General features: G+C 41.9%; 1 protein-coding gene across 1 annotated transcript; it reads left to right on the top strand.

The window, feature by feature from the left end:
- Positions 1–16,255: 16,255 nt before the first annotated feature.
- LOC144824614 (gamma-crystallin-3-like) lies at positions 16,256–23,666 on the top strand. Its single transcript, XM_078683668.1, has 3 exons — positions 16,256–16,283; positions 21,746–21,988; positions 23,331–23,666. Exons 1-3 carry the CDS (start codon positions 16,275–16,277, stop codon positions 23,604–23,606), a joined length of 528 nt encoding a protein of 175 aa, XP_078539794.1. The 5' UTR covers positions 16,256–16,274; the 3' UTR covers positions 23,607–23,666.
- The last annotated feature ends 3,200 nt before the right edge of the window (positions 23,667–26,866 follow it).

Genomic DNA, 26,866 nt, shown 5'->3' with positions numbered 1-26,866 from the left:
GGCGCGCATGCGCAGTCCAGCATTTGCTCGCAGTTTTCCAGAGCAGCCATGTTTTTGCTAGGCCTCAGAGGCCACTTTTGGAACTATCATAGAAACAAACACAAATTCATGTTAAATATGGAACTAAAGCCCTTCTGTTTACATCCCACCATACTAATGTTTCCCCATTAGTTATTACCTAGCAAGTAAGCCACATAAACGCGTTTCATACTTACAAATCCGACAACTTTCTGGCACAATAACCAATCAATCAATCAATCATAGCACTTGTATAGCGCGCTACTCACCCGGAAGGGTCTCAAGGCGCTTGAGAACCTAACATATACAATAAGCACATTCATATTGCGTTTATTTAATTTTAAGCTGTGCATTAGTTCACATCACAATAACAATACAAATTAGTTAATTATATTGCTTCATGCAGGCAAAATTAGTATTCCCACGTGTGCATTTGTGTGCATCTTATACTATTGTTGGTTATTTCACCACAAAACACCATTAGTAACTGTTAACGTTATGGAACATTGACTTTACAAGGGGTACACAAAATTTTGTTTTGCCACCTTGCTCCATCAAAGGGTTTAGGTTTGAAGATGTGTATCGAAGTGAATAAGTCTAATAGAAAAATGAATCTTAAAGCCTTCTTTGCCAACAAGGAACTAGTCAGCCCAACACAGGATGACACAGTGTTGAGACTGAAGTCCACCTTCACTCCCCCAAACACAACCTTGCCAGTGGAAATTTTGGCATTTGAAAAAGCTGTGCTGAAGGATATAAAAAGTCTAAACCCAGACGAAACAAAAGTGTTTCATAATACCACAAGAGAACAGAAACAAGCAATAAAGGAGTTGGGAAACAACGGAGACCTGGTCATAAAACGTGCCGACAAAGGTAGAGATATAGTCATTCAAACAGCAGTTGCATACCACCATAAATGCACAGGACTCCTACAAGACCAAAGAAACTTTAAAGAACTGGCACCAGATCCTACAGAAACCCTAAGGGTACAAATCGCTACCATGGTAGAAGAGGCCCTTATACACGATTGAATATCCCAAAAGGAAGGCGAATTCCTGATAAGTAAAGACTAAGTCATACCTAACTTCTACATTATACCAAAAATCCATAAAAACCTAACTTATCCACCTGGATGACCCATAGTTTCAGGTATAGGGTCAATCCTGGAACCACTGTTGAAATTCGCTGACTCCTTTTTAAGACCACTAATTCAAAAAACTGACACTTACCTGCAAGATACTAACGATGTCCTTTGAATCCTACAGGTCAAACCTTACGATCCTCATACAGAATTAGTAATGTGTCTAGATGTGGAGCACCTGTACACTAGCCTCCCACATGAGGAAACACTAAACATCATTGAGGATATTCTGTTTGAAATTGATTGGGAATACCAGACACCACGGAACATTGTGATGGAGTACTGCAAACTCACCCTTAACCAGGAACTTCTTCCAGTTTGAAGATTTTTTCTACCTACAGAAGCACGGGACCAGTATGGGGAGCACCTTTGCCACCAGCAACGCAGGGCTATACGTTCACCACCTACTAGAGAAACACAGGATCCTCCACAGCAGTAACCCGTTCTTGTCCCACATCAGCCGGTGGAAACGATACATTGACGATGTTCTGGTAACATGGAGGGGAGATGAGGAAACAGCACAGAAATGTCTTACATGGCTGAATCTTCTGTAAAAGCGGCACACTAAAAACAACTACACATATCAAGCCAACTGCAAAAAATTTCCTTTTGGTCTATGATAGTTTCCACTGAAACACCTGAGAAACAACCTCTAATTTGGCCAGTTCTTACATCTGAGAAGTAACTGCTCGGACATTAAAGACTTCAAAGAGCAAGCAGCGGACCTGCACCAGAAACCAGTAAAAAGGAACTACCCAACACAAGTCATAAACAAGGCAATGAAACATGCTTGAAATAACAAAAGAAAATCTCTACTGGAGATAAGACCACCAAAACCAAAGGAAGACAGACCCATCTGTATCACTACTTATAACACAGCTAATAATCAGATGAACAAAATAATCAACAAATTTTGGCGCATGTTGAATTGTGGGGAGCTTCTTTTTCCCAAACCCACGTTCTCACATAAAAGAGGCAAGAAACTGAAGGATCTATTGGTACACAATAGACCACACAAGGTCGGAGAAGAAGGGAGACAAAAAACCTTTCTAAGCCCCCTGTCTGGTCATTACCCATGTGGGAGATGTAGTGTCTGCAATCTCACCACCAAAAGTAAAAAAATACCGTTCAATGACAACACTGATTGGGAACAATACCATTTTACCAATTGCAACACTAAAAACGTGATCTACATGATCACCTGCCCATGCCAATTACATAACATAGGCATGACAAAGAGTATGGTGAAGACCCGCATTTGTGAACACTGGAGTAACTTACATTGTGAGAGGGCCACAATCAAAATGTTTGCACATTACACTGACAAACAACATACAATGCAAGACCTACAGTGGACTGTAATTGAACACATTCCAAATGAATTGCAACTTTTTGAAAAGGAACAGTGATGGGTTTTTCGTTTGAAAACCCACACAAATGGGTTAAACAATGGAATCCTGTGGAGTCAATTTGCATAAACCGATTTTTTTCTGCCTGAAAAAATACATGCCTCAAAATAAGCACGGACTATGTCACTCTCCACTTACAATTTTTTTTTAACATCAACCACCAATACCTGATAAAAGGGAATAGAAACAGTCTTTGCTTTTAAAAACACCTGTAATACCGTATGTCTGCACAAGAACACTGATAAATAAACACTGTGGTAAATAAAAACTAATTATTTACGCTGTCGGAATTTCTATAATTACCCAAGAAATGGTAATACATAAAATGAGGAGCAGAGTCCGTGGTCTTCGAGTTGAAAGGGTTTTATTCCAGAACTCGAGTTAAGGGAGAGCTCCTTCACCAAGCGGGTTCAGGAGTTGTCTGCTTTACTTGGAACATAACAGCACTTATATACATTATGAGTACAATCAAAAGAAGGAGTTCCCCCGGACTTGATTCAATCATTCATGATGTAATCATACGGAAGACATGGCATGCTTGTTCTCGTTTAAAGAATAACTTGGATTACATTTACACATAGACAAACATATTGCATTGGAGTGATTGTGGTGACAAGTTACAGAGTTACTAGTGTCTGGGGACAGAGAATCGAGGCATTGTTACAGGGTCGTTTCTGTCGGAAAGGTAAAGAGGACGAGGCATTGTGCGTTCTTTACTTCTTACACAAGGGCGGTGATGTCTCACAATGGCATATGTGTGCAGCTGGGAGGAAGGAGAATGGGCTGTGGTTAACTATTCTTCTTCATGGCTGTCCCATGTGCTTGATCGGGTTTTCCCTTGATTGTTGACCCAACCCGTGGCTGCCCCCGCAAGCTGAGAGATCATTGACGAGCGAGAGCTGCTCGTTTTGTGACAGAGTTGGAGATGGGGGGGTTTTGGCGAGCCAACCATCTTAACTGACTCCGTTCTGGTCTAAGGGAAAATATCGAACGGGACGGAAACCCGTAAGATACACGATGGCTGGCCATTATTTTCTTTGCATGTGCCAGTACAACGAAGAGAAAAATAGGCAAGAGGGGGTATAACAGGATCTGTGCTTGAAGTAGGAAAATCGGCTTGCCTGGTCGGTGTTAGGGTGAATAGGGTGCATGATGGGACACCAGGCGCAAAAGGGAGTTTTTAGTCAACTTCCACATTCCCTCCTTGTCCCATAGAAACCCTATTACAGAAATTCTTAATCATTTTCTATATTCATTAGGTCGTATACTTGTTCTTGCAACATGATCTTTTCATTTTTCTTTCCTCTGTTTCGTGGCCGAGGAGTACAGGAAGTGGCACACAGTCCACAAAGGGCGGGGCCACACTGGACACAGAGGCAGCAGGTGAAAATAGTGGCTTTACTTCGTTCCAATTACTCTCGTTTTTCAATTTTGTCGGGGGGATGTTTCTGACTGAGGCAGAAAATATCATGGCTAATGCATAGGTGGACCCTGAATAACTGAACGGGAGAGAGAAAAGGGCATTCCCTTATGTACGGAATGTGGCATCAAGCCACAAACCCAACAGTTCGTCTTGTTGACTATGAGTTGGTGTTTATGGAGGGTGGAAATGAAGGTATTATTTATAAACTCCTTTCTTCTGTCCTCGAGGTGTGGGGGAAGATCAACATGGGAATGCATAGTGGTATTCTTTACAAGTGTGGAAGAATGCGGAGGGAAAACTGTACATAAGATCCAACCCAGACAAGCTGCTACACAGCAAACAAGTAACATTATCAGTAGGAAAATCGAGAACCTGTTATGCAGTAATTTTACATAATTAGTCTTTTTCCATTCGCGCACCATGTCATTTCTCCTCATTTTGCCTATGAATTTAATATCAAAATGTCTCTGTACACGAGATTAAAACGTCTCCCAGCAGCCGCTTCACCAAGAGCTTGTTCCTGGGCTTAATTAGCTACCGGTGCGTTACGATCAGGTGTAATGTCTTAAGTCTATTTTTGGTGAGATCGCAGCCGCGATCTGTATTCCTGTTGAGGAGTGAGTTCTGGAAGTGGGGAAATTATATCCGGGGCGTTTATAGCCGTTGAACAGGGCACAGTGTCTGTTGGTGTTGGTCCAAAAAATTTTCGGCAATGGCTAGCGTGGAGCCATCCCTTGCGTCCTCGTGGTCAAGAGTACTAATTTCGGAGCCGTCCACCTTTTCTCCAGGGGGCTGGTACGATCGAAGTTCCGTACAAGTATCCAATCTCCGGGCTTTATGGAGTGTTCCTCAGGCATGGTGTGGTCTGGAAAAAGCTGCTGCAACCTGCGAACGACAAGATTGGAGTGCAGACATCAAGGAAGCCAGGTAATATGTCAACATGTTAGAATCAATTTCAGTCAGTTTCCTAGGAGAAGGGACACCCCAGATGTTAGGAGGTCTCCCGAATGTTATTTCGAAAGGGGACAGTCCCGTCCGGGAATGTGCCACCATCCGCATGTAAAAGAGAGCGACCGGGAGGGCAGTGACCCAGTCTATCCCTTTTTCTGCACATACTTTGGCTAGTTTCGTTTTCAAGGTCTGGTTGTGTCGCTCTACCAGGCCCGCTGCTTGAGGGTGTCGGACACAATGAAATCTCCAGGAATATCCCAGTAGTAGAGAAACAGCCTCCATTAGTTTGGAAGAGAAAGGCTGTCCATTGTCTGAATAGATGACCCTTGGTAACCCATACCTGAGGAAGAATTCTCTCACTAGTTGCTTAGCGGTTGTCTGGGCACCATAGTCTGGGACGGGGTATGCTTCAGTCCATCGGGTCAGTGTACACACTACCACCAGTACATATTTGTACCCTCTACATCTGTCCATCTGGATATAATCCATTTGGAGGACTTCGAAAGGATGATCAGGAGGCTGGAATCCACCCTGTTCTACTGGTACTCCTTTACCAGGGTTAAATTGGCAACATATCATACAAGTTTTTACCTTTTGTTTGGCTGCAGCTCTTAGGTGTTTGTTAAACCAGATGTTCCGTAAACTATCCAGCATACCTTTCTCGCCTAGGTGGGCGGGGCTATGGACTGTGTCAATTATGACTTGTACCATGGAGTCAGGGAGAAACCACACTGTTCGGTTTTTGGTTTTCCAACCCTGATCAGTCTGGACCCCTCCTTGTTCAGTCCATTTCTTTATTTCATCTGCGGTGGCATGTGTCTGTATGTCTTGCACATCTTTCAAGGGGTCCCTCACTATCATAGTGACAGTCTGTGTGGGTAACTGAGAGTCTGTGATATTCGCTGGATTCTGGGCTGTCTGTTTAGCAGTCCGGTCCGCTAAGTCATTTCCTTTAGATATAGTGTCTGTAGCTTTGGTATGTGCTTTGCACTTCAGAATAGCTATGGCTGTAGGCAGGTGTATGGCATCTTATAAGGCTTGAATTAGGGGACCATGTTGTATTTTGGCCCCATGTGAGGTAAGAAAACCTCTTTCTCGCCACAACACTCCAAAATTATGAACTACACCAAATGCATATTGGGAATCGGTGTAGATGTTCACTTTCAATTGTTTTGCCCATATGCAGGCCTGTGTCAGGGCGATGAGCTCTGCTGCTTGGGCTGACAGGATGTCTATTCTTTGGGTCTCTATAATTTTGCAGTCCGTTGTTACTGCATAGGCTGCCACTAACTCTCCAGCGCTTGTCCTCATGCACGATCCATCCACATAAAGTGTTACATCAGGATCTGGAAGTGCAACATCTGTTAGGTCTTGTCTTGGTTTTGTCACTACATCGATCATCTCCACACAGTCATGTTGTGTCGTGTCACCTGAGCTTGAGGGCAAAAGGGTAGCGGGGTTCAATATGTTGCACCGTCTGATCTCTATGTGTGGCTGAAAGAGCGTTAGTTCGTATCCTGTCAGTCTTGCTACAGTCAGGTGTTGAGTCTGCGTTCTGTTTAGAAGGACTTCCACAGCATGTGGCACTTGTACTATCAGGGGATGTCCTAACACTATGGAATCGCTTTGTCTTATGGCCAGGGCTGTAGCCGCAACGGATTTCAGACATGCAGGCAAAGCTTGTGCTACGGGGTCCAATGTGCTAGAGAAATAAGCACAGGGTCTATTTCTTCCTGCTTGGTCTTGTGTGAGGACAGATAGTGCTGTTCCGTCACATTCTGTCACGAACAGGGTAAAATGCTTGCTGTAATTCGGGGTGGCCAAAACTGGTGCTTGACACAGAGCTAGTTTCAGAGCTTCAAATGCTTGGGAGTGTTCTGATGTCCAAGGGAGAGTTGTATGAGTGGCTGCTTCCACTATAGTTAACTGTATGAGTGGCTTAACTATGTGGGCATACTGAGGGATCCATTGTCTGCAATATGAAGTGAGACCAATGAATGCACGCACTTCTTTTTGTGACTTTGGCTGTGAAATTGTCGAGATCAATTGGATCCGTTCTTGTGTCAGTTGCCTACCCTCCTTGGACAGCAAATGTCCTAAGTAAGCCACTTGCTGTGCGCAGAACTGCAATTTTGAGGGAGACACCTTGTGACCTTTGCCTGTCAGGAAGTGTAGAACTGTGAGAGATGCTTTTTCACAGTCTGGTTCTGTCCTTGCTGTGATGAGAATGTCATCTACATACTGTATTAATGCTGTGTTGGTAGGCATATTGATACTGTCAAGTTGTCTTTTTAGTGCTTGGCTGTAGATGCTTGGACTTTCTGTATAGCCTTGGGGAGCTCTAGTGAACCTGAAACTTCGTCCTTTTAAACTGAATCCGAATAGATATTGACTGTCGGGATGTATAGGAATGCTGAAAAACGCATTCTTCAAGTCGATGACTGTGAAAAATGCAGCTTCGGGGTCTATGGCAGTCAGTAGTGAGGAAATATCTGGGACCACTGGATATTGTGGGATCACACATTTGTTCAGTTCTCGAAGATCAACCACCAGTCGGTAGACCGGGGGTGCCTGAGGGTCAGTCCTTTTGAGGACTGGAAGAACTGGAGAATTGCAAACATTTGAATCCGTCTCTATCACCACTCCATGTTCTATGAGTTCTTGGATTATCTTGAGCAAGGCTTGTTCAGCCTCGGGTGGAATCTTATATTGTCGTATACGGGGTAGGACTACACCCTCCTTGAGTGTGACTTGATGTGGGGTGATATCCATGTATCCGACATCGGTCGAGCTTTTTTGCCCACAAATGTTGTGGGATGTCATCTAGTCTGGGGTCGAATTCTTTGACTGTGAAATGTCCTTTGAAATCGCGTAGAAACAATTTTACTCCTTCCGGTGAACAGCATATTACTGCTCATAGTTCTTTGACTGTCTTGATTCCTAGTAAATTCTCTGGGCACGTTTCCGTAAGGACTAGATCAGTAGTACGTGTCAGAGGACCTACTCCTAACGAGACTTGTTCAGACACTTTGTTTATGATCGGTTTTCCTGAAAAGCCCAGAGATATATTATGTGAGCCAGAGAGAGGAACCTCTGGGACTTCCTTATGACTTATGGTAGTCCTACTCGCCTCCGTGTCTATGAGGAATTTTCTGTCTTGTCCCAGTAAGTGAGCTTGTACATATGGATCTTTCTGATCCACTGGAACTGGGATAAGGGGCAAGTCACTTTCTCTCTCTAGGCCGTCTCATGCATATGGTTCAAACTCGGGGTAATCTGACTGTGCGTACTGGTACATCTGTGTGGCAGCAGCAGCAGGCGTCTGAACCTGTGGAGGGGTAATGGTCTGAGGCTGCTGAGTGTTACCTGGTCTGGGAGTGTGAGGGCGTTCTTTTGTCTTTCCTGTCGCTATGTTATGTTTCAGGACTGGGCATTCCCTCACAAAATGGCCTGGTTGCTTGCAGTAGTTGCAAGTACCTTTATTGGCCCCCACATTACCTTTGGGGTCCGTGTTTACCGGTGCCGTCTGTGCAACCAGTACCTTCATTTGGTACACAGACAAAATATCGATTTTTAAATATCGATATGCAAAAATATCGAAGTTTAAATATCGATATACAAAAATATCGACAGTCTAAATATCGATATTGGCATGATATCAGTAATATCGAAGTTGTAAATATCGATGTTAATAATATCGAAATTAATAACTTTGATGTTACTAATATCAATTTTTAAATAAATTTAGTGTATATTATATTGTATTTATTATGTTTTATTATTTATTTTTAATGTTATTTTATTAAATATTGTCTTTTACTACTGTAGCGGGTTGTGGGTTTATAGGGGAATAGGGTGGGAAGTAATTTAATTATGTTAAATTAATTATTAATTAGTAGGAATTATTAATTAATTAATTGAGAATTAATTTTTAATTATTTTTAATTAATTTATTAATAGATAAATATGTTCTGTAGCGGGTTATGGGTTTATAGGGGAATAGGGTGGGAAGTAATTTAATAATAATTAATTAATTGATATATGTTTGTACATATTTTAATTAATAATTAATTGGTAATTAATTTCTATTCATTAGTTAATTAATTATTATAATTTTTTACATATTTATAATTATTAATTAGTTGGTAATTAATTATTATTAATTATTTAATTACATTAATTATAGTAATTTTTTTATATATAATTTATTGTTATTCTTAATTAATTAATTGTGCAAAATAATATTAATTATTAAATTAAATTAATTACAGCAAATGTGCTAATATATTTACTTTATTGTTATTGTTAATTAATAATTAATTGGTAATTAAATAATATTAATTAATTTTGGGTACAGGGGTATTTTTAGGGTTCAGGGTCAGTTTTCAGTTCATGGGTACAGGGGTATTTTTAGGGTTCAGGGTCAGTTTTCAGTTCATGGGTAAAGGGGTATTTTTAGGGTTCAGGGTCAGTTTTCAGTTTTTGGGTAAAGGGGTATTTTTAGGGTTCAGGGTCAGTTTTCAGTTTTTGGGTAAAGGTGTATTTTTAGGGTTTAGGGTCAGTTTTCAGTTTTTGGGTAAAGGGGTATTTTTAGGGTTCAGGGTCAGTTTTCAGTTTTTGGGTAAAGGGGTATTTTTAGGGTTATGGGTCAGTTTTCAGTTCATGGGTAAAGGGGTATTTTTAGGGTTCAGGGTCAGTTTTCAGTTTTTGGGTAAAGGGGTATTTTTAGGGTTCAGGGTCAGTTTTCAGTTCATGGGTGAAGGGGTATTTTTAGGGTTCAGGGTCAGTTTTGGGTTTTTGGGTAAAGGGGTATTTTTAGGGTTCAGGGTCAGTTTTGGGGTTTTGGGGTACAGTCGTACAGGGTAAAAATAAAATAAATTTAAATTAAATCAATTAAATGAAATTAAAACATATAAAATTACATTAACTTATTAAGTTTTTAATTTATTTTAAATGTATATGTATTAGTTTTAATTTTTTAATTATGTTTTAATATTTTTATTTAATATTTGTAACATTATATGTATTTTATAATTATTTTTACATTATTATTAATACATTTAAAAAAACGATATTTTTAATTTCGATATTTTTGTACTACGATATTATTTTTTCGATATTTTTGTACTTACCTTGTTAGGGATAGGATTCCTATATTTTTGACTTCGATATTTTTGTTCCGATATTTTTGTATTTCGATATTTTTGATTTCGATATTTTGTCAGACATTCCCTTCATTTTTGTGTCTTTTACTCGTTTCTTTTCTTGTTCCTGTTCTTCCCTTATTCTGTTGTGGTGGTACTGTAACATTTGTTTACATTTGTGAAGGACTATTTGCTTGCCAGGTACTCTCAATTTTCAACACTCTATTTCTGATGGGGGGTAAGGCGTTGTCCACCAATTTGGACACAAAAAGATGAGGATAAGCCTCGCTACTATGTGCGAGTCCACTATTTATAGAGAAACATTTCTCCAATCTGGTGTAATAATCACCCGTATCCTCATCTGGCTTTTGTTTACAGGCAGAAATGGCATCCCAATCTTCCTTTTTTGTTGCCAATAACAGAGGCAAGACCTGTATGAGGAGACTGGGTAATTCCTTTACACATTCACCTAGACCTTCACCTGGTTTTCGGTCTGTCTCTTCTTTTTCTAGGGCAGTCCACGTAATCTTTTTACCACCCACCTCCCAGTCCTTTTCCTTCAATTTGTCAAATATGCCTGTAGGTAGAATTACTTTAAGTAGTATGATTATATCTGGATATGTAAAACTACCCATTTGGAGGATATCCTTCAACTCTCTATGAAATCCTCCGGGATCTTTTTCGTGAGAGGGCACCATCTTTTTCATTTCCAATATTTCTAACTTGGTAAGGGGAGTATACACATGTATTCGTTGCAGTGTACCATCTGGCTGGGGTATGGGGTGGACTTCTCGTAAGGGGTATTGGCCTATACTGTAAGGTTCATGGTCTGATGAAGCTAAGGTAAGTTGGAGGTAACGGAGGCGCTGGTCCAGAATGGTATTGATCAATTCCGGTCCCCGAGACCTCCATCTTTCTGTCACTACTTCTTGTAACAGTTTGTAATGCTTATCTGATCGGTGGACGTTATTCTCGTATAAGGTAGCCAGGTATTGGATCATATAAATACCTGCTAGCCATTGTTCTGCTCGGGGAAGAGCCAGAAACATTTGTGCTACTATATCTGGGCCGTTTCCCCGGTGCTGTGATATCCAATGGGTGGCAGACCGGGCCAATTCCTTTTCTTGTTGATTAAGGGGAGACTCATTGTCCATCCATTCATCTAGGGCTCTTTCTGTGGACTGAAAAAGGTCTTCCGGAGAAGGATCTAATCTTTTAACTTTCCGCGACACTCGCGGGGTTCGCCACTTGGAGCCAGGACAATGTCGCGCTACACCCAGGAAATGTATTCTACCTAGTGTCGGACCCTCATCTTCCTCTGAGTCGTCCTCCTGTGTGACTTTCTCAGAGTGGATGGTGACAATTTTCTTAACCAGTCTTTTAGTTATTTTGTCAATCTGATGTCCCAGATCGTGTGCTCCCCTGTGTACCTGATCACTAAGGTCTATTAACTCAGAGTCTACGCTTCCATTACCCGGGTCTAGTTCCCGGATCAGACAATTTATGATGAACCGCAGGAGCAGTCCTCTGATGGGAACTTTTCTATTTTTCATGACCTGGACCAGAGTATCCGGACCTTCACCTGTTCGTATGAACTCATAAACTCTATCCAAATGCTTCGTTATATCAGGGACCTTCTGGAGTTGACCCAGGGCTTGTCTTAATCTCTCTGTCATCGTGGCCATTGGGCCAGTACCGGGTTCGGGGTCGTAAGGACACTCAAGAGGCGGGACATCGTCTTTATCCTCAGCCCCGTTCCCGGACACTTCTAAATCAGAGGTGGAACCACCGGCTACTAGTTCAGGAGCACGTGTAGACGGGCGTGTTCTAGGCATGTTAACATAAGCGGGGGGTGGTTCTGACAGATAGGCAGGGGGAAAATTGTCGGGAGCAGTGGGAATTACTTTCACTGGGGATTTGGGATGTTCTTCTATAATTTCTTCTGACAAAACGGGATAAATGCCAGTAACAAGGGCGCTTCAGCTAAAACCTTCTCACCTTCTTCCTGTAATTGCTTTTCTTTAGCCTGTTCCGACATTCTCTTACTTTTCTCGACTTTCCCTCGTTCTTTCTGGGCCCTCCTATGTGCTTCCTTACGCCATAACTCAATGGCTTCTGTCTGTGAGGGCCTCGCCTTTCGTTTCCATAACTCTTCTTCTACTCTCATAATACATTCTATGTCCCAGGTACCTGCGGAGGGCCATCTATGCACCATTTCTAATTTTTCGGTATAGTCTACAAAAAAAGGTCTAAGAATAATATGGCACTCAATCCATGTTTGTTATACATGAAATGTCCAGGTGTATCTCTAGGCGGGATTTTAACTGGTTTCTCTAATAGATTCTTTTTGGTGCCGATCGTACGTAATTTGAAAAACAGAGGCATTCTTAAACTCAACTAATTACGGTTAAAAAGACTTGGAATATACAAAAACAAAACAAACACTTTATACACTAGAATATAGTGCAACTGTACCGGTCTCACGAATGAGACACGTCTTTACCGTTTTCCAAAAATGGAACCTGTCTTTATACTTTCCCAGTGGTACTCACCAAGAAGCAAAACTTGAAGACCTGGTCATCGGACTCTTGACGCTTGCGCAGGAATATCGGGGCTCCAAAGACCTCGGACTCGGCGTTCTCACTGGTCGGGCTCTGGGTTGGGACGCTCCGCTATCTTCTTCACCGCCTCGTGTGGATGATCAGTCGCAGTCTGTCTCCTCCTCGTCTCGAGGGAGTTAGCGGGAACACCCCGCTGTTGTGCACTTGAAGTCCGTCGAAAGTATGGAAGGGACAAGGACCCGACTTACATCGCCGGCGCATAGGTAAGAGGGAGCGTACCTGTTCAGGCGCCAATTAATGTGGTAAATAAAAACTAATTATTTACGCTGTCGGAATTTCTATAATTACCCAAGAAATGGTAATACATAAAATGAGGAGCAGAGTCCGTGGTCTTCGAGTTGAAAGGGTTTTATTCCAGAACTCGAGTTAAGGGAGAGCTCCTTCACCAAGCGGGTTCAGGAGTAGTCTGCTTTACTTGGAACATAACAGCACTTATATACATTATGAGTACAATCAAAAGAAGGAGTTCCCCCGGACTTGATTCAATCATTCATGATGTAATCATACGGAAGACATAGCATGCTTGTTCTCGTTTAAAGAATAACTTGGATTACATTTACACATAGACAAACATATTGCATTGGAGTGATTGTGGTGACAAGTTACAGAGTTACTAGTGTCTGGGGACAGAGAATCGAGGCATTGTTACAGGGTCGTTTCTGTCGGAAAGGTAAAGAGGACGAGGCATTGTGCGTTCTTTACTTCTTACACAAGGGTGGTGATGTCTCACAATGGCATATGTGTGCAGCTGGGAGGAAGGAGAATGGGCTGTGGTTAACTATTCTTCTTCATGGCTGTCCCATGTGCTTGATCAGGTTTTCCCTTGATTGTTGACCCAACCCGTGGCTGCCCCCGCAAGCTGAGAGATCATTGACGAGCAAGAGCTGCTCGTTCTGTGACAGAGTTGGAGAGGGGGGGTTTTGGCGAGCCAACCATCTTAACTGACTCCGTTCTGGTCTAAGGGAAAATATCGAACGGGACGGAAACCCGTAAGATACACGATGGCTGGCCATTATTTTCTTTGCATGTGCCAGTACAATGAAGAGAAAAATAGGCAAGAGGGGGTATAACAGGATCTGTGCTTGAAGTAGGAAAATCGGCTTGCCTGGTCGGTGTTAGGGTGAATAGGGTGCATGATGGGACACCAGGCGGAAAAGGGAGTTTTTAGTCAACTTCCACAATATCACAAATATCATTGAGTATCATTATCAGATGGAGGCTGTCACTCCTCAACTACATTACTCCTCTCATCATGCACCAAATGAAGCCACGATGCAGCGGACATTTTAAAAGGCTAGCGGTCCATGCAAAGCTAACTTGAGGCAGTGAGCACGAGCAGACCTCATATTTAAGAAGTATGGCTGAGTCACTCACTTTCACCCACTGAGCCACGGGCAGGCAAAGTATGCTGGGCGAGGGAGTAGGTTTGAGGCAGTAAGTACAGCATAGCCGCTTCTATGATCACTGAGGACCACAACCCATTTTATTTGTAAAACTTCAAAATGTGCAAATTTCATTTATCTCTTCAGAGTTTGACTACAAGCATCCCTCCCCTCCTGTGCTGAGCTCATGGGCCAAAGTTAGAACAAGCATCTGCGGCCCTGCTGTAATACCAAAGTGCCACAGGGGTGCACAAACTAGGCGAAAAACGCCTGATGCACCCCTGGGGCATTTAGTGTAATATGGCCCCAGGAAGAACCTAGTCCAGGTATATGATCTGCGCTCCTGCAGTCTGCCTGAACTTGTGACTTTGACCTGGTCCATAGCGACTATATAACCATGAGTAACACTTTGTGCTTTTTGGTGCTATTGTCACCTACAATCTTAAATATTCATAATTTCGGTTTTCCTTATTGGATTTTTTAATTTCTGTCATTTTATTTATTATTGGATTTTTTAATTTCTGTCATTTTATTTATTAAAATGTACTCTTTTTTTCTAAATTGGTTTGGAATTTTTCTTTAGTTCTGTTTTCACAGTTTTTACTGTTACAGGCAATGTGTAAAGTATATAAGGTGCAATCAAAGTTAATCCTGACTGCCTTTGTAACAAGCAACCAGAGGGTTGAGCACAGGTTTATTTAGTGCCTTTTGTGGTTCACCATGACAAGAATTGTGTTTATTGCTTGAGTGGGGCACTCACCCCTCTCAACTAATACTCCAATTTCTGATACTTTTCACAAGTCCAAAAGCGCAATATAATGAAATCACACTATTTAGACCCAATCAAATCCTGTACTAAGGGGCCCCCAACATGTTGATAGATCCCAAGCCGCTCTTTCAGTATGAAAGTTCTTTTTTTATTGCTCACATATGTTCCATTTTAAGTTGCCCTGTCAAGTCAGACCTAAAAATCCATGTACATTAGTGAAGCCCTGGACATCCCATACTGCTCTCAAACAGGTGTGTTTGCTACCGAACAAGGGTGGGTGGTCAGGGAGGGGCGGGTGTGCAGAGGGAGGAGGTGGGAAATAAAAAAAAAAAGCACTTACCTATACCGCCGGCCGCCGCCTTCTTTCGCAGAAAGCACACAGCCTCCCAGAATCCCCTGACCAATCACAAAGCTGCCTTAGCAGCATTGGGTTTGGTCTGAGCGCCGTGGTTCAGTGCTCAGACAGGGGCTGGCAGACTGTGCATATTCGCCATGCAGGCTGTGAGACAGACTGCGTGGCGAACATGCAGAGTGCAGATGATGCTTTGGCCGGCCTGAGACGGCCGGCCAAACCATCTTGCACACTTTAGGTGTTGTCACCACTCCTGCCCCAGTGACGTGTGGAGCCCAGCCCAGCCCTCCTGGCTTCAGCAGTAAGCCGAAAATTTAGAAAACAAAATGATAATAACAAACATTATTATCATTTTATATATTGGGTTCAGCTTGCAGTGGGGAGACGCTCCTTTAGGGGAGGAGAGCCCACTCCTCTCAAACACAAGTCTGCCCTCTGAAGTCTAAAGTGAAGTTGGAAGGGAACGGTGCTGGGAATGCAAAACATTCGGCAGGGCTGTCTTCCGGAGAAATACAAACACCATTAATGATCTCAGTTATATCTAAGACAGTTTTACAGCAATACAAAATGTTTGCCCCCGAAAGTTTAAGCTCAGACAGCTGAATAAATGAACAAAATGATCACAGCTGTGCAGTGGGGAAGCACTTTTTTTGTGGAATCACACAGCTTCTTTCCCAACAAAAAGCACCTCTCTAGTGATGTTCACAAATTGTCTGGTAGCAGCTGTATTGTCAATCCAGAGCAGAAAAAGGTATAGATACATATCCAGAAAGATTTTCTTTGTTGAACGTTTTTTCTGAAGCACAATATTCTGCTTTTAACAAATGATAGAACAAGGTTCTTTTTTTAGTGACGCCACAAAAAAACCTGCTCAGCAAAAACGAACAATGCCATTATCTCCAATGTGATGGCAGTGAAAGTAGTACAATGAGTGTTTCGTCTCACTGGACAGAAAAAGCTGCATTGAATTGTTCTCATGCAGATAGTAGCAGGTGAAGATGTATATAAGGGCTGCTGTGTGCCTACCCACAGCACCGAGGTCTCACAACCATCCTGTAGTCAACATGGGCAAGGTAAGTAAAGGATGGCCATGGATGTAAATTTATAACAATTTGGATTCATTGCCCAGGGTATACTCCCTCGCAAATCCCATTCATTAAATAGATGTGAAAAATATAGTTTCAAGTTTTTAAAACTTTATCTCGTGTTTTCCAGTTTAACAAACCATGGATTAGGGGCAATGTTTGTAAGTGTGGTTCAACTGTTTACATATGTAAGCTTAGTGTACTATCTCTCCTAGGCGTTACGTGAATTTAGTCCACAGTACAGAATGGTTTTAGTCATGACACACCAACATCAAGATACAAACTTCAGCAGCACATTATGTAGAAGTGGTGATCTGCCACTACCTTTGATCACCCGAGCGGTACTTTACTCTTCAGATGTGTAGGTTTCTAAAATGCAATCAGTCTCGTTTTTGTATCTTCATTTTCATTTCTGCCTCCCAAAACAGATCATTTTTTATAGATAACACCAACCTCACGTGGCTGTTTAAGTGTTTTAAAAACAGAGAGGATGGTAAAATACTACAAAAAGAGGTTTTACAGAAAAAAACCACAATACAACTTAACACACAAGGACGAAATCTCCGATACAAGCAATAGAACCACAAGCAAAAATATTTTTGATGGAAATTTGGCCAAAGGGTTTTACAAATGTGAGAACTCTGCAAATTCATAAAGTTGCATAATGTGTTCCCTCAGTTGATGACGTTTCCAGGTGGCATTTTCATCTTCTGAAATTCGGATTTTATTTTCCAAAAATTGAATCTCTATCAGTTGGTCTGGTTCTTTTTAAATGGAGATGAAAGTGCAGAATGCTGCAATATTGCTTTACTTATTCTGTGTAGGGTGGAAGGGACCACAGTCCTAGTGGCGCCCGGTGATTGCAAAAATTGGTGATACGGGAGAGTAAAGACCGATATTTATTCTTATCTCAACTCAATAGTGTTGTTTTTTGAAAGGCTGAGTGGGGAGCTAGAGTACTAACCATGGGGTCAAATACAGATCATCAGACTTGTCAGACAGCTTAGTGGATGTATTAGTGCAATTTGCCTTCCAACCCGTTAAGAGCTTGTGACTGACAAGATTTCCTTCAAACCTTCACCAGTGTTACCAGTTCATTCTTAGCACAATTGTTATCAACTCTCATTCAGCCCTCCATCCATACTCTCTCGTTCCCCCACTGAACCATACACTCCCATCCACACATTCACCCATGCTGCCACTCACCAGCTCACTCATACTCATTCACACCCTCAATCATGCATTCTCACCTACCCTACCACTCATTTATCTAATTCACATTGGCCCACACACTCACTGTTTTACTTTCATTTATTAAAATATATTGTTGAATGGCATCAGTTGCATTTCAGTCAATTCATGGTTTTTTAATAAGCATTTGTCTACCTATCATGTCCACAGTCATCTACTCAGTTACTTGATTAAGATAATTTACTAACCTATACACATCCAACAATTCATTCATTTTCTTCTACAATACATCAATCGGCTACCTACTCGAATTCACTCATCTGCGTCTGGCTTCCCACTATCATTCGCCCAATTCATAAAAGCAGCCATCACATTTACATACCCACTCAGTCAACCCCGACATTCAATAACTCACCCATTTACAGGAACACACCAAACATCACTTATTGAGTAACCAGCTACAGTAGTGGCTTTGCTAGTGCTTGTTTTATTCTCCCTGCACATTTCATCTAGATGGCCCACCGCCCCACCAATAAGCATCTATAATGTGTAAGGGAGATGGAACAAGCATATGCAGTCATGACAGTAAAGAGTTTAGGCCTGTCATTATTGGTGCTGCAAAGGAGAGAAAGCAGCAGTTAAAAAAGGAAATCAAAGACAGGAGGGTGAACAGATTTTTACTTTCTTCTCACAGCTTACTCGTGCTGTGATATTCGAGGCAGCTGCTGATCTGGTCATGTTGCTTGTAAAGGTCAAGTCACCACAGCATGATGAGATCTAGGATTCATGTGTGTGCTCACACTGACTAGGAATAGGCTTCTTTTCTGATTTTAAATACACCACATAAAAGGTGACCTGAAACCACAGTCTAACTAATCTGTTTGTCTCTGACGTCATCCACATGATTCCTAAGTCCATCCTTTTCCCATCCCATCACAGGGTGGGTGTCATCAGTGAAGCTTGCTGGACAGACCTTAACCTGTGGGGAGATCAGGGCTTTAAGTGGAAAAAAAACTGGTGGTGCTCTAAAAGGGGCGTGACAACTTTCGTAAAGGGGTGTGGCCTATCAGAGTGGGGGCGTGGTCTAAATCAAGATAACTAGCATTGTGTGCTTAAGAAAATAATGAAGTCGCAGCCAGCATAGGATAATAAAATAGGCAAAAGGGTATATTTGTTTAGTATAAGCCATAAAATACCAAACACTTTAAAACATGTAAAAATTATTTACATTACTTAGAAATCTATTGCAGGATTTCCCAAAAACCTTGAAGATATTCACTGTGTCTATTTTGCTGGGGTTTCTCACAACAATTTTCTTCAGCAAACCTTCTACCTTTTGCCAGCCAACTCACAGCACACTAGAGTGGTGGGAGGAGTAGCACCTGGGTCTCAATAGAGCTGTGCCTGCCTGCCAAAATCCTGGCTCCACCTCCTGCGGTGCGTCTGATGGCCCTGGCCTACACTCACAAAGGAAGAAAAGGTGCACTGGCAGAGTGCACCCATCTGCATGTAGAGTACATGCAGATGGATCTATTCAGCCTTGTGCTGACTCAGCCAGCCTCCTGGAGCCGCCCCCAGACCCTGTCACTCACAAACCAGACAGTCAATATACAACCAGGCAGAGGCACACAGAAATGTTGAACAGGAAAATAGTGACTTTCTAAAAGTGCTATTTCCTAACTTAGAATTTAAAAACCATCTTCACTAAAGGATGTGTTATTAAATTCTGAGTTCAGGGATACCAGATTCCATATGTCTATCTTGCCGTTATGGGAAGATATGCAGGTAAACATGTTACACAGCAGTCCCCATGTTATTTTATGGGCAAGATAGCCTTTCAATAGTGAAAAACGAAATTGGCAGTATTTCACTATCAAGACATGTCACCCACACTAGTAACACCAAACAAAAACCGGGACGTGTGGTCACCCTACCTTTGACCTTTGAGGCCCGAAAATAGAACCCCCTAGAGTCCCCTTTCGAGGCCCCCCAAAAAACTGGGCGACTCAGACCCCACCACTTAAAGCCCTGAGGGAGATAGTAAAAGGTGGGGTAAATACTGCTGAGTGACATGCAGACATATAAAGCCCAGACTTGGGCGCAAAATAGCCGATGTTGTTTTTAATTGGGGCTCTAGGAGAAGGTGATGCCTCAAGGCTGTGAGAAAAGGCAAGGGCTGTGGTGGGTAAGCCCTAGCAGCGCTCAATCAGGCACATGCTCACTCAGATGCAGAAGGCCTTGTAAAAAGGCCAAACAATTCCTACTTTTCCATCTTTCCGGACTTTCATTTTAATTTTGTATATTTAAATACGTTTTTATATTAGGAAGTCATAAAAGGAGTGGGGGCAAAGCACCTGTACGCTTATACGGGAGACACTGCAGTACAATCCAGAGAGAGCAACATCTCGCCCCCAGGCCACTGCATAATTGTGGCACAAGCTCCGGATAAACAACTTGTGCTTCTGAGCTTAGCTTGTCTTGTCCTCGGGACTCCCAGGGGGACCAGTCGCACTGATACAAGATACAAGTTCATACGTAATTGATATATACAGGAGTAAAAGTTGGGACTTAATCAGACTGAACATTACTATTTTACTGAAAAGTTAATGAAAACAAAATTGTGACTAGGCCTCAGTGCTTCGTTTGCGCCAGTGGATTCAGGTGGGGCCCACCATCACTTATTTTTGGGAAACGTTCTTATTTTTTTCCTCAACAGGCTCTGATCCAGAGTAAGAAAGAAAAACACAAAAGAGGGAAAGGAGGAGGAAGAGAAATACTGAAAAAATACGACAGAGGGAGAAAACAGTGATGAAAAAAAGCTTGAAAGAGTGAGCAGCTAAAGATGCAGGGAGTGTCATCTGATAGATTAAACAGGCTTAAGGTCAAATATAGACTATGAACCCTTGGTATTTAGCTCCCTGAATGTGCTGCCCAAGGGTTTCTGAGCAAAACATTGGGCCCTGGCACATATTCTGTCAGGCCTCAAAAGGATTGCCATTTATGAAACACAATCTCCGTGTAATCAGACGTTAAAGTCTATCCTACCTTGGGTCTCGCATACATGCTCGGAAGCTTTTATTTGGACGAAAACTAATGTAAAAGATGATCTGCCTTGACATTCCTGTATGGTGGATCTAGTATCTCCTATGTTATCATCAGCAGCACCTATATTGAGATCTTTATCTTCCACTTCAGTCTAACGGGCTTATTATGAGTACGGGGATCCTGGGACTGCTGTACTCGCAGTGGCAGCCCGACCATCACGCTCCAACCCCCGTTTTCCCAGTGCGGTCATTGGATTGCAACCAGACTGCTATAACACAGCCAGCACTGCCAGGATCCTGGATCCTGTTGTGCCAGCAAAGTGGGGAGGAATGGAGGTGTTACAGATCCCGGCACCACCGTCCATATAACGAATTTCCCATCCCACACCTTTTCATGGCAGTGATCCTGCCATGAAAAAGCTTGCGAAAAGGGAAGGAGGGGGCCCCCAACAGGGCCCCATGGCAAATCTGCCCATGGGGGTGAGTGCAGGGGGGACACATGTTCTTCTCTCTACAATCACACTTTCGTGTGTGCACTGTGTGGCATGCTCAACATAGTGCATGCCGCATAGTGCATGTAGTGCAGCAGGCTATCTCATGGTGGTGTTCTGCTTGTTAGGCTCTCCTATGAACCTAAAAGACAGCTGCCGTGTGGCATTACCCACTTGCCCTGGATTCACTTGAATCCGACGGGCCGGTACACCACGGGCTTACAAATGTTTCTGGGACTGCTGCAGTCCCAGTCGAAGATCACCAAATTCGGAATAAGGCCCTTAATGAGGTGAGATCCTTTAAGATGAGTGACTGAACTTCTACTTTTTATGGTCGATGCCCTTTTCAGGTAATTTTAGCATGCGTTCCAGCCCTTTAGAGCAGGCTCTGTCTAGAACTCGTGCTAACATTACCGTATTGCAATAATTTCATTCGGTCTGCTTTTCCCTGCAATTAAAGTACTGTTGGTGATATTGGATGCAAAAATGTGGCTCACTATTGCCAGGTATGTGTGGCACCACAGTGTGTGCCCCATTAAAAAGCATTTCACAAAACCCTACTGCTAATGATAAATAGTTGAAAATTACTTGTAATGGGACTTTTACTAGTTTAAGAAATTCTCTGAATTGGGTTGAACTGAGATAACTAACACATTTTAAATGTATCACTGAAACCTTCAATCCTATTTCACCATGTCGATTGTCTTATTTTTGTCCACAATAGATTATATTCCACGAGGACAGGAATTTCCAAGGCCGCTCCCATGAGTGCAGCTCTGAGTGTCCTGATCTCAGTCCATTCTTCAGGCGCTGCAACTCCATCCGGGTGGAGAGTGGCAACTGGATATTGTATGAAAACCCCAATTTTAGAGGACATCAGTACTACCTGAGGAGGGGCGAGTACCCTGACTTCCAGCAGTGGATGGGTTACAATGATTCCATCCGGTCGTGCCGATTGGCCCCTCAAGTAAGTAGTTTATGTGGTTATACCTTAAACCTATGTCAGAAACTCTGATCTTCAGGTAAATTTTCCATGGCAAAGGCCGGTCTGTTTCTTTGATGATGCAGAATAATAAAGAGAATTGTTTTGAGACTTCATACCACAGCTCCCATGTTATTTTGATATTGGCACCATTGAACTATATGTACTTCATGAAAGGAGGAGAGAAGAAACAAAGAGAAACTACTCTACAATACAATTGTTGGATTCTTGTGGCACTCCTTTTGTGTGTTTCTTGTGTTTTAATGTATTTATGGTTTTGGAGTAGTTTGACCAGTAGAGGGTGAATGCAGACCACTATTACCTTGTGGAACTAGAACCTGTGCAGCTATCTTTAGCCAGAACTTCTCTCTCTTTGGGATTAGATGGGTTACGATGACTCCATCTGGTCATACTGCTTGACACCTCAAGTAAGTGGTTTATGTAGTAATACTTTAGTAATACTTTAATGCTACATCAGATACCTGGATCTGTAGGTAAATTGTGCATGGCAAAGTGGGTGCAAAGTCTGTAAGTTAACAAGAGAGGCAGTCTAAACTAATGTTACTGGGGAAAAGATAAGACAATGCAACAAAGCTCCATTCACGCCAGTTTGCTGCACTCCATCTTTAAAATTGTAAGGAGCTGCACATGAAAAACAGGCAGTGATCAAATGTGATGTAATGCCAACTTGTAAGGTTGGTTTTTGTCCCTAGAACTGGAATGTCTTGCCAATAAGGTCCCTGCAAGGTTGAAAGTGGGGCAGAACTATCGAAGAAGAATTCAAGAATCAGTTTGTCTATACTGAATGCACATGTGTTTTTTTCTTAAATAAGTTCTGTGTTCTGACCAAGAGGGCTATGTGGATTCTGTATGAGATTCAGTAAACCTAGAATTTATATCTTATATCATCCTTTTTTTTAAAACCATAGTATGAGCAAAATGTTAGTCGAGAGGTATGAATAAAGGCCAACGGAAAATGCAATCCACCAGTCATAAATTTTCTGAATACATTCTATTTCTTTTACTATAAGCTTTTAATTATAGATTAGTCTACTAAAACATCATAATGCTGATCTTTTGTAATATACCTCTTCACAAAAGGTTTTTTAGCACATGAATGATTTATATTTTGCTTCTTTTTCTGATTAAGACACACATTTTATTTTTACAAAGCAAAGTATAACCTGATCATGGTTAGAATTTTCTCATCGTACTAAGAATGTATTAGCATTTCATGAGAATGTTAATCTAAGTTCTATTCTTTAACTTATGGATGCTCTAGCAAATGTTATTGATCCATTTTTTGATCTACTTGTTTCTTATCCAGCACCATGGATCCTACATGCTAAGGGTTTATGAACGAGAGAACTTTGGAGGTCAGATGATGGAGTTCTCTGAAGACTGTCCACATGTTTATGAACAATTCAATTACCATGACATCCACTCCTGTAATGTGCAGGATGGACACTGGGTCTTCTATGAAGAACCCAACTACAGAGGACGTCAGTTCTACCTGAGACCCGGCGAGTACAGGAGATACAGTGACTGGGGAGCCTCAAGCCCCAGAGTTGGTTCTTTCAGAAGAGTAAGGGATCATTATTGAGTTATCTTGAATGTGAATGCCAGTCTATAAAAGTATACAATAAATTATGTCACAATAATATTCCCTTGCATTGTGTTATTATTTACTCCAAACTGATGTGCATTTGAAACTGAAATTTACTTAAAAGCAATAAAGGACGTGGTGGTCTGCTGACCCCCTCAGGTCAACATCCATGTGATTTTAGCGATTCCTAATGAGCTGTAAATTGCGACCTACCTCATTAATATTCATGAGGTAGGTCGATTTGTGACCCACTTGGAATCGCTAAATGAAACTCATGGAGTTTCATACACTAGAAATAGAAATTACCTAATTGCGATTCGCAGAAAATCGCAATTAGGTAATCGCTATTTCCATTATTGATACATGTAGCCAATAGTGTAAGATATAATACAGAACCCCGCATCTAGAAGTGTTCAACTCCATTTTCTGTTAACCCAATGTAACTTACAGCTCATTTTGTTGTTCAAAACTTTCTTCCTACAACAGAATCTGTACACACACGACATCTTGGCGTAAAAATATGAATAAAGGTTTCACAAAACATGTTTTATTTACAGACTGTGAACTTGCCAGATGATTGATTCCTTTTTTCTTCATCAATTTTACCTCTGTCCTGGGGGCAGCTCTGTCTGCTTCATCCATTTGGTGAACCGTCCACTCAATTGGATTTTCACAATTCACTTTGATTCTGACACATAAAACAGGCCCAAACAGCTCCCATACTTTTCCCTTCAAGTGAGGAAAACATTCACTGAACAGCTTTTATCAGCTAGGAAAACACGGATAGTCCATTGCTGGTATTTTTTTAGTTTAAAGCACTCATTAAGACCCTACAAATACAATTGACGTCCTTACTTTATAAATGTCTTTTCATTTACATTTCTCACTGTAAGTTATTGTCATTGCCATTCATCTTTCTGACACTACCTAACATGTCTAGGGAGTCACTGGTATTTGCCTTCTTACTTCTCAAATAGGAAAGGACATCACTGCAATGGTAGCCAGTTGTATCATCTATATACAGAATTATAGATTAGTAACAGTGAACTGTGGGGGTGGTTTTCACAGAGGGATTCTAAGTGATGGCAGATAGACAACAAGAATGGCGCTAGTTGTCTATGATGTAATTCAGGAGCCAAATATGAAAAACATAACTGTAATTCACTTTTTTCTCATCTATAATTGTATGCTATGTATGACCCCCAAAATCATATTGGTTGCCATTCGACAACAGTGGAATATTGGGGGAGTCATAGATAAAATGGCCTCTCTTCTCTATCCCAAAATATTAAAAATACATGGCCTCCTGCCATTCACCCACAACCACTTTCTGTGCCTTCCCCATGCTCCATAATCTGTGCTCGCTTTCCAGCGCTACTGTGACAAGCTCTCTGAGTGCAGAGCCAAAACAGCCTTGAAATCCTTTATGGTGTTCCAACAAGAGTTAACAAGTACTGTTACTCACTGCTGCCATCACAAGGAGATGATGGACGGAACGCTGAAACTTTTCAGACACTCACCCCCCTCACAGTTCTGGGTTGAATCCATCATCGTTCTTTAGCTCACTTCGCTACTCCAGTTCAGACACAGCTATATGCAAGTCAGTCTTGACCCTGCACCTCATGGGAACAGTCCAGCCCGAACTGCCAAGCCATGTCTCCCTGGACTGGAAACAAGCATCCTGGGACCGGTTTTGGGCTAACAGCCCTCATCAGCCAGGCTAGCTTGAATCCAGTGGCAAAGTGAGCAAGAGACTAATGTCTGGGCATACCCTGCCAACTTAGGGAGAACAAAGCAAACACAAGGAGATGATGGACAGAGTGCTCAAACTTTTCAAACACTCACCCAAGTCACAGATCTGAGTTGATTCCATCAATGTTCTTTAGCACACTTCGCCACCTCTGTTCAGACACAGCTAAATGCAAATCAGTCTTTACCCTGTGCTTCATGGGAACAGTCCAGCCCGAACTGCCAAGTCATGTCTTCCCTGGACTGGAAACAAGCATCCTGGGACCGGTTTCGGGCTAACAACTTACTGCTGCCAGGTCATCTCACCAAATTGCTGGATTCAGAACTATTCTAATTATTCATGTGAATGCCATGCATGACAAGAGAAATAATACTCCTTGTGTGCTAGAAGCAAATGGCAAAATCATTTTAGCTATGTACCTGGATCCTGCCAAAATTATATTGATGTACCATAATTTTGATAAAGTATGCATTTACAAATGGGCCAAATGCCAATAAGAATTATTGTTTATAAAGAGATTACTAGCTGCCTTTCCCACATGATGAATGGAGTACAGGTGAAGAAGTATGTCTGTGAATGCCACAGTTACGGTCAAATTTATCAGGTTGTTGCATCACTCTTGTGCCACGCAAGGGGGCACAAGAGCAGCGCAAAATCTTAGTGAGATGTTTTAATCCATGCAAGGCTCACCTTGCTTGGCCCTGCATGACTTGATAAATATGGAGTAACACAAGGCAGCGCAAATCACTACCTTGTGCTCCTCTATCACGGGGATGTCTTCAATGGGTGGAGCGTGGGTGTCCTCATGAATCCACCCATTGATTTTGGTGCATTTTCAGATTGTTTTTGTGTAGGAAGTGGCCCCTTCCTGCATAAAAACGATATTGTCTACAAAGCAGGCACCGTGACTCAAGGGTGCCTGCATTGGCACCAGCCAAGACAGCTCTAGGAAAGGACAGCAATGCGCTGTACAATGGTCAATACAGCACATTCCTGCTCTTTCTCTTTCATGCTGCGCATCACAGGAAAGTGTCTTGCTGCGTTGTGTTACGTGAAAGTTTGATAAATCCAGACCTAAGTGTCAGTGCCAAGAAAAGAGCAATTTGTCAGAGGTTGATACTGGGAGACTCTGTTTAGAAGTCCTGTAGAGGTCCTGTTAGGCTACTAAAGTTACATAATACAATTGTTTTTCCTAGAGCCTGACCCATCTCTCTAAATAGGCCTTTAATTAAAAAATTAACAAGGAAGTACTTTATCCCCCACTTTGATATTAGAATTCCAAACCTTCTTAAAATCAGCACTGGATGGCTGGATTCACCTTTTATGAAAAATGTGACTTTACCCACCTCTTTATTAAAATAGTTTGTTCCAGTCTTGGAAAAGTTTTCATGTGCTGGGAACAGAGGTCATATTTGATGCAATTATTACCTTTTCTCCCCACATCATTCTGGGGAGACAATTTGGGCATTACTAATGGTAGTAATGGTTCATAAGGACCATTGTAATA

This window comes from Lissotriton helveticus, chromosome 3_1 (genome assembly GCF_964261635.1).
Source record: "Lissotriton helveticus chromosome 3_1, aLisHel1.1, whole genome shotgun sequence".
Classification (NCBI taxonomy): domain Eukaryota; kingdom Metazoa; phylum Chordata; class Amphibia; order Caudata; family Salamandridae; genus Lissotriton; species Lissotriton helveticus.
This window is presented reverse-complemented; position numbering and strand designations above follow the sequence as displayed.

Excerpts from the sequence above, each read along its gene's own strand:
- LOC144824614 (XM_078683668.1), top strand. Across the intron at positions 21,989-23,330 it reads CGTGCCGATTGGCCCCTCAA|CACCATGGATCCTACATGCT; the intron begins GTAAGTAGTTTA and ends TTTCTTATCCAG.